Below are 12,403 nucleotides of genomic sequence, written 5' to 3'. Positions count from 1 at the left end.
TCCTTGTAAAGCTTTAGCCCATATGGGGCTTCTTTGACTTATGTGCTGGGAACAAAATTAACAAATCTTTCTATTTATTTCCATTAATTACACATTGATGCTATTTCTAACTATTAATAAATAACTATTCGTATTAATTAAATCGTCTAAGACTAAGAATAAAAGAAAAAGGGCAATTGCCTGAAACATTAAGATGATGGTGCAGCTGGTAATCAGAGGTAACAGCAGCGCGTCCGTAAGCGAGTCGCTTTATTAGAATACACCGCATCGATTCCCGTTGCCAGACCGCTGACAAATTTCGAGATCGATAGTCTTGGATTAACTCTAGCTTGGATAGAGTAATTTATTGTAATCACCATTTTAAATGTACAACGTGACTACATCGCACCCGTGAGGCCGGAAACTGCCATTGCATTTCATTAACTGGGGCGCTGGGTGTAAGTGAACGAAGATGAAGTGCGCTTATTATATATAGACTGCTCTCCAGACATCAACATTTGTTTGCATGAACTGAAGCAATACGTAATTTACAAGTCACTTAAAACCGAATTATTTTAACTAGCTTGTTCTTTTATCTAACGTAAAAACTTGGCAGTTGCCGCCGCTAAGGATGTGCTAAAACAGAAAAATTCCGCGCAGTTACTCACACTTTTCTCAAAGATACAAAACACGATGGTTTACAATAATATTACCAAAATTGATATGAAAAAGAATAAGACACTTTGATAGGCTACCGTTTTAATATAAATCTTAAAAACAAGTGTCACATTTCTCACTTTTCTACGCACCAACATTCATAGACAGTACACAAACTACAGGTTTTTTCAAGAACTGTTTATGATAGGCTATTTCAGATTCAGTTCTTTCTTCAAAATGTCCTCAGTTGCACGTGTCATTGATTGCGTCTTCTTTTAAAAAAAAAAGGATTAAGTTGTCTAAGTCAGTCATGCCCTTGAGTTGCGTTCCTCCTCCTCATTTTCCAGCTTGTGGGCAGGTTTGTAGCGAGTCACACCTCTCTCGTCCACCACTTTAAGAGATGGATTCCTGCATGTGTTATCCATACTGCCTAAAGAAGTGTATCTGTGAGGAAGAGAAATAACAGCATAAGCAAACCATGAAGATAATCTAATTTAATGAGTGAGACTGACTGTGAAGAGAAGCACCTCACCCTTTGTCATACAGAATACAGTAGGGCACATATAAAGTTCTGAGGAATGACCAGATGTCATGATATGTCCATTCCTACAGAAAGGGAAAGAGATGGTGGATATGAAGCAAACATTCAGAAGTAACATGAATCCAGGGTCATTTGTAATTCTGAGAACATGCTGTACTGCCGTGTCTTTTACATAAGCACCACTGATTGGGATGATGGAGTTGCTGTGTAATGATCTTGGAGAGCCTCATTCATCATCATTCACCATCTCTTGGCTGTTTCTGCTGCCAGCTTACATGAGAGTGAGTGGGAGACATGACAGTGATATACTGACTGTGGAGTCAGTTTAGACACTACAGTAAAGGTGGGAAGATGGGTTTTTGCCTGTTTGTCACTGTGATTATACATGTGTACACACACATATATATATATATATATATCTCAGTGGCGTTCCGTCCATATAAACTGAATGCTCCGCATACCCACACTGTAAAAAAAATTCCGTAAAATTTACGGTAAAAAAACGCTGCCAGCTTACATGAGAGTGAGTGGGAGACATGACAGTGATTTACTGACTGTGGAGTCAGTTTAGACACTACAGGAAAGGTGGGAAGATAGGGGGAGAACCTTTCAGTGTTTTTTTTTTTTTGCCTCTTTTTTTGTTTGTCTCTGTGATTATACATGTGTACACATATATATGGTTACATAACACAATTATAGTATTAAATATACAACAAATTTAGAACCAAGTCAATTAAAAAAAACATGTTAGGGCTGGGTATTGACAGATTTCAGGAATCGATTCAATTTCAATTCACAAGCTCATCGATTCAATTACATCACAATTTGATTCAAATCAACTGCTGTAAAAATTACACTATACAGGGATTCCTTTCAGTTGGTATATTACTATAAAATTTAAGGTTAAAATGAACCAAATAAACCAAAAATTCCAGTTTAAAAAAAAAAAAAAAAAAAAAGTTTTTTTTATATACTAGCTTTGTTGCTTGGAATAAATTACCTGGGTGTATTCAAGAGATACAATATGATAGTATTGTTAGAAGGGAAGTAAAAAAAATGGTTGTTTTATCATTGATGTTTTGAAGTTTGTGTGGTGAGTTCTGAACTTGATGTTGATTGCACTCCATTTATGATTTGTTCATCCATTTTTTAAAATACAGAGGACCACAATGGAAATAAGCCGATGGCTTGTTTGTGTATTTTATCCTCGAGAGTTTTGAAATGTTTATGAATTAGTCTTTTTGGACTTTTTTGTATTATGTTGTAATAAAACAAACAAACAAATAAGTACCAAATTCAATTTCTTTTTGTTTTATATATAATAATCAACAAAGAAAAACTAATAAAGTTAAATGTAACCACATCAATCAGAATGAATTTGGCAAATCCGATTATAATTTCATTTCTGATTGTAAGGGGTGGTTTAAACTTTTTCTAATCCGTGCAACAGGACATGTATACACTTGATCTGATTGAAAACCGAAACTGTAAAGTTGTGCAATGATGCAGAAATGGTGCAGTGTTTCCCACAGACTTGCACTTTATTTGTGGCGGCATATACATGCAAATTCTTTCTCTGGCAGCAGGAGGCGCTGTGGGAGTGGTAGAGATCGAGGTTTCCCCGGTAATGGCTGTACACAAAGCAGCGCTCAGCTCACAAATGCTGCTTTATCAGACATTACATGCAGTGTTGCCAAGTCCACGGTTTTCCCGCGGAATTGGGCTACTTTAACACTGTTGCCACGGGTTGTTTTTCATGTCCGCGGGGTGAAGCGACTCCAATAACATGATATTTATCCCCTGGAATGCGAATTTTAGCAGGGGAACCCTGCCAAAAAACTTGTATTTTACCCCTTGAACGCGATTTTTAACTGGGGACCCCCTCGAAAGGCGATTGGGCTAGTTTTGAGTAGTCATTGGGCGGGTTTTCTTCTGAAAACCTGGCAACCCTGATTACATGCAAGATGAAATGAAAACGAAATCCAAAATTTTCCGAAGACAGTCGGTTTTTCTTCAGAAATACAGTGATATAAAAACACCCGCACCGGGTTTCGGTTTTGAAACGTGCAGTGCTCATGTTTATTCAACGAAGTCAAAGCCATTTGGAAAATCTATGTTAGATTTTGATATTGTGGCGGGCGCCACAAATAAATCAATGTATGGGAAACACTGTGGCGTAATGACGTATCGACATAGAACGGGCTGTTGTTATTGAATCATAAGTGTCAGAAGTGAATCATAAATTAATCGTAAGTGTCAGTCTAAAATTTTTTTCTACATATTGTCTGTGAAGTGGTGCAGGGCAGTAATGCTGTCCCACCAGTCCTTGCTTCGGGCTCCTTGTTTCGGGCACGAATGAACGAATTGTCGTCTCCCGAAATATATAAATATTAAGCCTGCTTTTTAAAACAAAGACAAATAGCAGGAGGATGGCTAGTATGCACTTCTTAAACCAGCGGGAAAACTCTGTATATTTTTTTGTTGTGTGCGCATGTCAGAACATCAAATCCGACTGAAAGCTTTTGGCATATAAACACAAACAGAAACCCAATCACTTCATTTATTGCTCGAGTAAACACTATGCGTCAGCACGCTTATGCGTCGTTTACATGATGCAGAAGCAAGCGCATACTCTCGTGATACTCTCCATAATGGCAGTGTACCGACGAAACATGCTACCTGTCAGATTGTGCAACCAAAAATATATTTGCATTGTTTTAAGGGTAAGTTAGGGTAAGGGTAGGTAGGGACGGGTAGGGGTAGGTATGGACATTAAAAAAGCCTCAAACCACATGAATAAGATGCTGGTAGCACAATCAGATAGGTAACATTTTTCACTATCAATTTGTGCTAATTATCTTTTTAATGGGAGGTAGCACAATCTAAGCGGGTAGCACAAATCGTCAGAACAGCGACACGCTGCTGCAGACGGGATGAGGAGAAGAGTTGTTTAATAAAGTCATTATTTTTGTATTCTCGTAGCTTCGTAAAATTACTGTTGAACCCCTGATGTCACATGGACTATTTTACAGATTTCCTTGCTACGTTTCTGGACCTGGGAACATTACAGCTGTGTTGCCGTCTATGGGAGGGTCAGAGAGCTCTCGGATTGCATCAAAAATATCTTAATTTGTGTTCCGAAGATGAACGAAGGTCTTTCGGGATTGGAATGACATGAGGGTGAGTAATTAATTAATTAATTTTTGGGTGAACTAACCCTTTAACTTGTAATAAAGTGGAAGAGACTTTTTAAATGTAACTTTGCCATTCAAAAGTTTGAGGCAGTAAAAAAAAATTTTTTTAATATTAAGCAGCACAAATATATATATATTCTTTCCCCCTCACCAGCAGTGGGTTGACCCTCATGTATTCAGGCCAGCCTGGGTCTGTGGGACAGAAGGGTGTCAGTGTGTGCGAGTAAGGGTCGGTCCGTCTCGTTCCCATCAGAACCGCCTGTAAATCTGGCCTCCTTTCCCGGACCTCATGCAGAGCCTGCCGAATATTACCCTCCACTGAGAACAGCTCCAGGTCATATCTATAAAAGAGAGAGGAAGAGATGCCAAATAATTACACCTATGGAGCTTTAATGGACACTAATGAATTAATGAGACCTGGATCCATGTTCAACTCATCACGGTTAAGGAACAGGCTGCAACTGGTTTGTCGGAGGCTGTTACGGCTTACAGATGGCACATCTCCCTTGAAAGTCTCACTCAAGTGATTTGGTTAAGACATTTCACTTACTAACTGGTGCCAGATCCCATATCGTATGTGGATAAACAAGCAGGACTGGTGATTCTAACATTAGTGTAATAGTCGTAAAACTGCTCAAAGCATGTCTGGAAAACTTCACAATTCAGAAATGTCAAAATAATTGTCTGAATCAGACATGACGAAATCATATGTTTACAGATATGCTTGTGTCTGATGCAGACAAAAAGTACTGGGAGAAATGCCAGAGAATCCAGTCTATGATTTACCTACTCAGGAGAAAAGGAAACCATTTCAGATTTTTGTTATCTCCTACTTTAAATCACTGCAGTACCTACTTTTTTTTCTTTGTCTTACCTTTTGATTGTATCCTGCAAAAACCTCTCAATTTCTGGAAAAGGAGAGACAATTCGAATGTAAAGAGCTCTCAATCTGTCTCTACTATCTGGATACCGCCTGAGAGAGAGAAAGAGAGAGCGAGAGAGAGAGAGAGATTTGGATGTATATGAAACTTAACAAGTCTATGCTGTTTCTTTAAAGACATTTGCCTATAAAACATGGACATTAAATTAATTTCACAGCATTTCTAAATAGTACCCCAAAAAGTATTTGGACCCTTAAGCCAAACTCACCGTGTACATTAGAAAATAGCAAATCACATGATATCTGCAAACAAATGATGCAGATTTAAGACAACTTTTTCTGAGCCATTTTTATGCATTAAGGTCTTAAGGTGATCATTAGTGGCTGTATGAAATCAGTTCTCCTCACGTTCACACAGGTGTCCTAGCAGAATAGAAAAACTCCATCTCCATTTCTCATGCAACTTCAAAATTGTCCGACATCATTTTTTTAAACCTTTTTTATAAAGGGCATTTGACTTTCTTTGCACGTTCGCTTTGTAAACACTGGGTCTGTACCTCTATCACCGTCACGCGTGATCTTTCAAACATAATTACGTAATGCATGCGGTCGAGCTGGTGCAAAACGAGCATTTGTGTTTAAAATGTATATACATTTTTTTGTTTGTTTTAAGAAAATGACTGATCATTTGGCTAGATAAGACCCTTATTCCTCGACTGGGATCATCGTGTAGAGCCCTTTGAAGCTCCACTGAAATTGCAATTTAGACCTTAAACCCATTGGCTCCCACTGAAGTCCACTATTTAGAGAAAAATCCAGGAATGGTTTCCTCAAAAACCTTAATTGCTTTAATTGCGACTGAAGACAGAAAGACATGAACATCTTGGATGACATGGGGGTGAGTAAATTATCAGGAAATTGTTATTCTGGAAGTGAACTTATCCTTTAACTGAATGTGTGATGTGTGTGAAGATACACTAGCGTTTGACAACCAGAACTTAAAACACTTAAAACAAGCATCTATTTCTGTAATATAATTTTTGGAAGGTATGCTTGTGCTGTCTTAAAGGGATAGTTCATTTCATTTACTCATCTTCATGTCTTTCCAAACATGGCTTTACTTCTTCTGTGGAACATAAAAGCATTTATTTTGAAAAATGTCTATTTGTTGTCCGAGCAATTAAAGCCACTGTAGTTTTGGTGGAACCCATGAGGGAAAATATTTTGTATTCAACAAAATAAAGAAAGCCATAAAGGTTTGTAACAACATGAGGATGACGAATTTTTATTTTTTGAGTAAACTATACCTTTAAAACAAATGCCATTTGTTTTGATATCTTATCATTTATTAAATACATTAAATACATGTGTTAATGTTTATTAATAACACTGTTATATTAATGTTGGCAACCAAACAGTAGCTGGAAGTCATCGACTTCCATTATTTTATTCCATACTATTATAGTCAATGGATACCAACAACTGTTGGGTTACCAACATTCTTTTGTGTTCAACAGAAGAAAGAAACTGGAATAACTAGAGGGTAAGTAAATGATAACAGATTTTTCATTTTTGGGTGAACTATACCTTTAAGTGTTTTTAATACATTTTGAGGTCACTCTAATGTCTAAAAATAAAAAAAGGTGATACTATGCAACATTTTGCCAACTGTAATTTAATTTGGTCCACATGCTCTATTTTCTGTCAAGACCTTTACTTTAGTCTTTCTTACCGTTTCAGAACAGCATAATATAAATGCAGTAGAGCGGTGCAGTCCTTGCCACCATTGAAGCCAACACAGATTTCATTAGTCGAGTATTTCTCCAGCGCCATCTCAATGGTCCCCAATGCTGCAGCTACTTTCTTCCCCAGCACTGTCTCTGTGAGATATTTGGTATACATGTTTAACAAGGTTATTCTCAACTGATTTAAATTGAGATTTAAACTGGTCAAGATCGAATACATGTAACTGACAGCACTCAAATATGGTTATAAAGAAGCTCACCACTTTTCGAGAGTGTGTACACTTCTTCAGCTGCGACTGACACCGGGTCCGTGACAAGAGGAACCACAGATCCTTCAGGCAGCTCTTCTATCAGTTGAGTTCTTGCTTGTTCCACCTCTTCTGCACTGTCAGAGTCCAAAACCAATCGGACACGATGATAATTACTAAGCCAGTCTGGGTAAGAGCCCAGAGAGACGCGCTTGCCCCAACCTGCCTGCAGTTTTGTTAGACACTGGGCGATATCAGTCTCATCCGCATTCACAAACACCTCACGGGTGTGAAAGGTGGTACTAGAACCTGAAAACAGATGGGTAAGGCCACTGAAAGACTTTTCCAGCAGAGAGGGGATGCCAGGAAATATGTATACATTGCGGACACTGACTAGTGGGAAGCGATTTCGCTGGCCTGTCTGAGGGTCTATGCCAAAATTGAGTTTGGCAGAAACGGGAACCATGGCAAGCTTCATTTGGGCACTGTTGGTAGTGACCGGGCCAAAGAACCCCTCTACTAGCTTTGTCAGTTCAGGATGAGCATGCAGACCTTCGCCAAATGCCATAGCAACACTCTCAAAAGTGACATCGTCATGGGTGGGACCGATGCCACCGGATGTGATGAGGTGAGTAACGGAGGAGGAAAGCTGTGCCACTTCTTTAGCAATGACTTCCTGGACGTCAGGTACCACAGTGATTCGCTCTACGGTGATGCCAAGCTTGCGAAGCCCACGGCACAAGAAGGCACTGTTAGTGTCAACAGTGTGACCCTGCAATGTAAGCATATAAACCAAAAGTTTTTAAAATATTGCTTTCTAATGATTCTAGAAGAGATAATTAACTGCGCCAAAGTGGAAACCTCCCTGCATGTGTCAATGGTTGGACAACAGATAAACAAAATCCATATAGAGCCCTCAACGGTCAGAAAAATAACAGTATATACAAGATAAAGTGTTAATTGTGACTATAATCAACAGCTATTGTAAATTACCTTGAGGATCTCATCTCCTATGATGAGAACAGCTGCTGTGACAGCACCATCTTTCTGCGTGGAGGATGCATTGCAGTTCTCAGCAATTGGGATGATTTGGGCTCCAATTCGCTGAACCCTCTTAGCTACTCTACCAATCCGAGGCAAAGCCTGCTGCATTCAGCCGAAAATGATGACACAGGAGAAAGGCAAAGAAAGAAAAAGGAAGAGACAGATGGAGAGGGTCTGTTGGGAACAAGCACAAAAGTCTGAGCAATAAAACTAGTCTTTATTTGACTTTTAATAAATCTATAAATTAAAAAAAAGTTTATTTTCGAGACTGAATATAAAACATACCAAAAGCGTGGACAGAAATCAACATTTCTCTAGATCTATAATCTTCTATAAATATTTAAACATGAAACCAAGATACCTTAAATTTAAAAACAATTGACAGAAAGTAGGACTCCATGGTTGATCGCAATGAAACCAAAATTGTGATATGGGTCAGTGCTGCAGTTTAATTAAATAAATATAAGCTCTGAATGTTTCAGGGTTTAGCAGAATTAGCACTGCACTGTGTTCACTTACACACAAGCAGCTCGTGATCCTGTGTTTCCAGGGTCTTGATTCAAGGTAAATGCTGCTCCACACAATCTCATCTCTGAACGTTTTTGGATCATTTATAACATGCATTTAAAAACGCACCAAACAACTTAAAACTTGTAAGTGCTTATAAGTGCTTACAAACAGGCAGTTGTCAACCAAAGGTCAACATATTCTGTTACACCAAATACACAAAATAATGATCTTTAAAAAAGCATCATATGACCCCTTTAAGGCTCTCTGTGGTTTTCAGTAAAAAAATAAAAAATAAAAATTAAATTTTCAAAACGTTTGAAAATGAATAAATTAAGACCATAAATACTAGTGTTGCAATTTTACAGCTGTGATGTAAAATACAATTATTTTTCAAATTTTTATTTTTCTTAAATACTTGATTTGCTTATTTCTAGTGAAATACTGCAACAGCAATACTTCTTGTTTTCTTAATACTTGATTTGTTAATAATACATTGTTATTTTCATATTGATATATATATATATATATATATAGACATCACACAAATTTTGACCAAATTGTGCAGCCCTACAAGCAAAGATAATATATTAATTGTTAAAAGTCAACAGAAAAATTGAGACAATAAAAACTTATTGCGAAGTTTTAAAAGTCTTGAAAACACGTCTAGTTTAGATAGTTTAATAGTTTATATAGTATATAGCTTAATAGTTTATTAAGGTGGTTTACAAAGAAAAGTACACGCCAGAACGAAAAAAAAACTGTAATAACATTCTTGTAGCTGCATAATTATGCACGTCTAATTATCTGATCTGTTCTAACAAATCGGCTGGATATCTATAGAAATGTCTAATATATGTCCCAAGTAAAGTTTGTTGGCAGAATAGTTCGCTTCCCTTACCTGGAAGGCACGAAACTGAATCCTGGGTTTAGTCCGGATTTCGTGGCCAACTAAGTGTTATTCAATGAAGCACTAATCTCATTCAAGAATGAGTCCGGCAAATCAATGATTACATCTGGTCAAACTGTACAGTCACCATGATCTTAAGGTAACGTTACTGTCACGGTTATATGAACAAAGTCCCGAGTGTTCAGCATGCTTGTGTCATGACAGCTATAAAAGCAAATCAGCCGTAAACATTGATACCAGCTAACGATACTAGCTAATGCACACGCATATATATATATATATAATACAGAATCGGGATGCTACTTACTACTACTTTAAAAGCTGTACTTGATTTGTAATTTATTTACGATAACTCACCCTTACAACACCAGTTCCATATACCAGTAAGAATACTTGGTTGCACTCCTCCGGTCACGTGACGTCTCTTGGCCAATCGATGCGAGACGTTACACTGCTTCCTTAATAAGCTAACCAATCAGCGTAACGAGGGCGGGAACTTCCCCGGAAAAGTGGAAGCAGACTATTTGCAGACATCCTTTACAAAATGTACAGGGTGATTCTATGTAATGCTACATTTAATTGTCTCTTTCAATAATTGCTAAACAATTTATGTAAAATCAGCTTAGTTTTCTTCTGCAGTTAGTCATATGACCACTTGAAAGCAGCTTTGACACACAAAAATATTTCTGATATTTAAATGTGTGTTTAATGTAATTTTTAATAGTACGCTATGTGTAATATGTTTACTTCGGAAGTCTAGACACCGCACACTAAATACACTGCAGTGCTGCTGGAAATTCATGATAAAGCACCGGTTGCACCACTTAGTTACATCTCTGTAACTTTTTTACCTTTAACGTAGATCGCCCCCAGAGATCCTTATCATGTCCATAGGAAATCATATGATTATGGTAAATTTGTATTCCACACCTACCTCAGTTCTTTGTTTTACAAACAGCTTAGGTACAGCTGTTGAATTCAAGCGTCGTTTATTTCCTTTGGCTACACTGAAATCGGATGGTGAAAAATGTTGGCTGCACACCCTCAATCCACGGATAGACTGAATTGGTGATCCGGTTTCTCGATGAAGGGCGATCAGCCAGAGTTTCAATCTTTCTGGATCGTGTAGGGGCAATGTGTGAAAAGTCAAGCTTTCCTCTTGCATTGACGCCCACTGACGGAGTCTCACGGATTTCTCTTGGTTGAAGCATCCAGGATAAGCACACACGCGCACCATTTTGAAAAATCCACCGCCACGCGAAACCAATAAAGTTTGCGTGCACTTTCTTCTGTTGTGAATAGAGCTGTTCAGTTTGTAGTCCTCAACTCAATCCCGGAAGAGAACTAGCAGATTCGAACCGTGGGTTCCCTGGTGATGGGCGCATTCAAAACACTGCTTCGCGAAGCTTTAGAACGTTTGAGAATCATTTGTTTCGAACCTGTGATTTGGAGCGTGTATCAAACTGCCAAAGTCACGTGATGTCAATAAATGAGGCTTCGTTACGTCATAACTGTTTAGAAACGTTTTAAAATTTCAATGTTTTGCCATGTTTCATACATTTGTACAGATTTCAATGACACATTTGTATAATAAAAAGGAAGTGTTGTAGTTAATAGTCTTTTACTGACCTGGTTAACCAAGCTCTCCATAAAACAAACAAAACAAGCCCTACAATTTAATGAATTTACACATATTATACAAACACTTAATCTGTAATGCTATTAGATGATTTGTTAATTGCATCAACAGATTAAGCTATTAAACTAAAATATTTGCATTTGGCATGTAAAATTATTTTATGCATGTTTGATTAGATTTTTTGTTGCAGTTACACAGTTTTGACCAGCAGGCGTCACCAGCGTGTGGCGTTTCGAGCGCTTCAGTGGGAATTATGATTCATATTAGTGATTCGAATCTTTTGAAATGGTTGAACACATTCAATCACTGATTTGTTTAGTGGCCCCTTCTGCAGGTTATATCAGTAATTGGCTACTTGAGGGTGACTTATTTGATGTTATCAGTCTTTGAATTATTCATATCAACTATTTCTTAAAACACAGAAACAGGGCTTATCATTTGTTAAATCAAGCTGATTCCAAAAAGAGCATTTGAGCATCACATGCGTTTCCGAACTAACAGACCCTAGTTTCCTAGTTCTTAGTAAAGCAAAATAATAAGCAGATTTATAATTTTATCAGTTTTGTTAACAGCTGGCCATGATTTATATCAAACTATGTTTAGCTAAACTTTATCATTGTCCAAATAGCCTGCTGTATTTTTTTATTTAACGCATTTTGAATTTATTTATTGCGCAATATAGTGCAGACCCCTGCAGTAGGCTAGTGCTGCACATGCACTCCCCCTGTTGGAGACCACTGACCTAGTTAATTCAGTTTCATTTCTTGAAAAAAAAGTGCTGCTGCGAATATTTTTCAGATTCAAAACACACAATGTGTTTATTCCTTCAGTAGATTTAACCAATGAAATGGGTTAAATCTGAGTGAAAGCCCTCATTCAAATTCTGTTTGCTGGCGCTTTATTGGCATGACTTGCCATATAGAGTATGAGGCCCATGGACCACTTTTACGATACATTATTTGTGATTTGACTGTTTTGAGGCTTGACATATGTGACCCTTGACCACAAAACCAGTCATAATGGTCAATTTTTTGACAATGAGATTTATACATCTGAAAG

The 12,403-nt window shown here is 37.7% G+C and overlaps 1 protein-coding gene across 6 annotated transcripts; it reads right to left on the bottom strand.

Annotated features, from left to right (window-relative positions):
- Nucleotides 1-721: 721 nt before the first annotated feature.
- On the bottom strand, nt 722-11,176 carry flad1 (flavin adenine dinucleotide synthetase 1). Of its 6 annotated transcripts, none has more exons than XM_016520630.1 (8): nt 10,640-11,176; nt 8,238-8,390; nt 7,257-8,016; nt 6,984-7,131; nt 5,246-5,344; nt 4,523-4,712; nt 1,169-1,242; nt 722-1,080 (listed from the first exon to the last, which is right to left on the bottom strand). In XM_016520630.1, the coding sequence occupies exons 1-8, from the start codon at nt 10,940-10,942 to the stop codon at nt 945-947; spliced, it is 1,863 nt and encodes a 620-aa protein (XP_016376116.1). In that variant the 5' UTR covers nt 10,943-11,176; the 3' UTR covers nt 722-944. The 6 variants fall into 6 exon arrangements, with proteins under 6 accessions (XP_016376116.1, XP_016376117.1, XP_016376120.1 ...); XM_016520631.1 differs by having other exon boundaries at nt 8,238-8,387; XM_016520634.1 differs by lacking the exon at nt 10,640-11,176 and adding an exon at nt 9,697-10,340 and having other exon boundaries at nt 8,238-8,462.
- Nucleotides 11,177-12,403: the final 1,227 nt, after the last annotated feature.

Source organism: Sinocyclocheilus rhinocerous, unplaced genomic scaffold (genome assembly GCF_001515625.1).
Source record: "Sinocyclocheilus rhinocerous isolate Xijiao unplaced genomic scaffold, SAMN03320098_v1.1 scaffold2194, whole genome shotgun sequence".
NCBI lineage: Eukaryota > Metazoa > Chordata > Actinopteri > Cypriniformes > Cyprinidae > Sinocyclocheilus > Sinocyclocheilus rhinocerous.
Note: the sequence above shows the minus strand (reverse complement) of the source record. Positions and strands in the feature narration are given on the sequence as shown.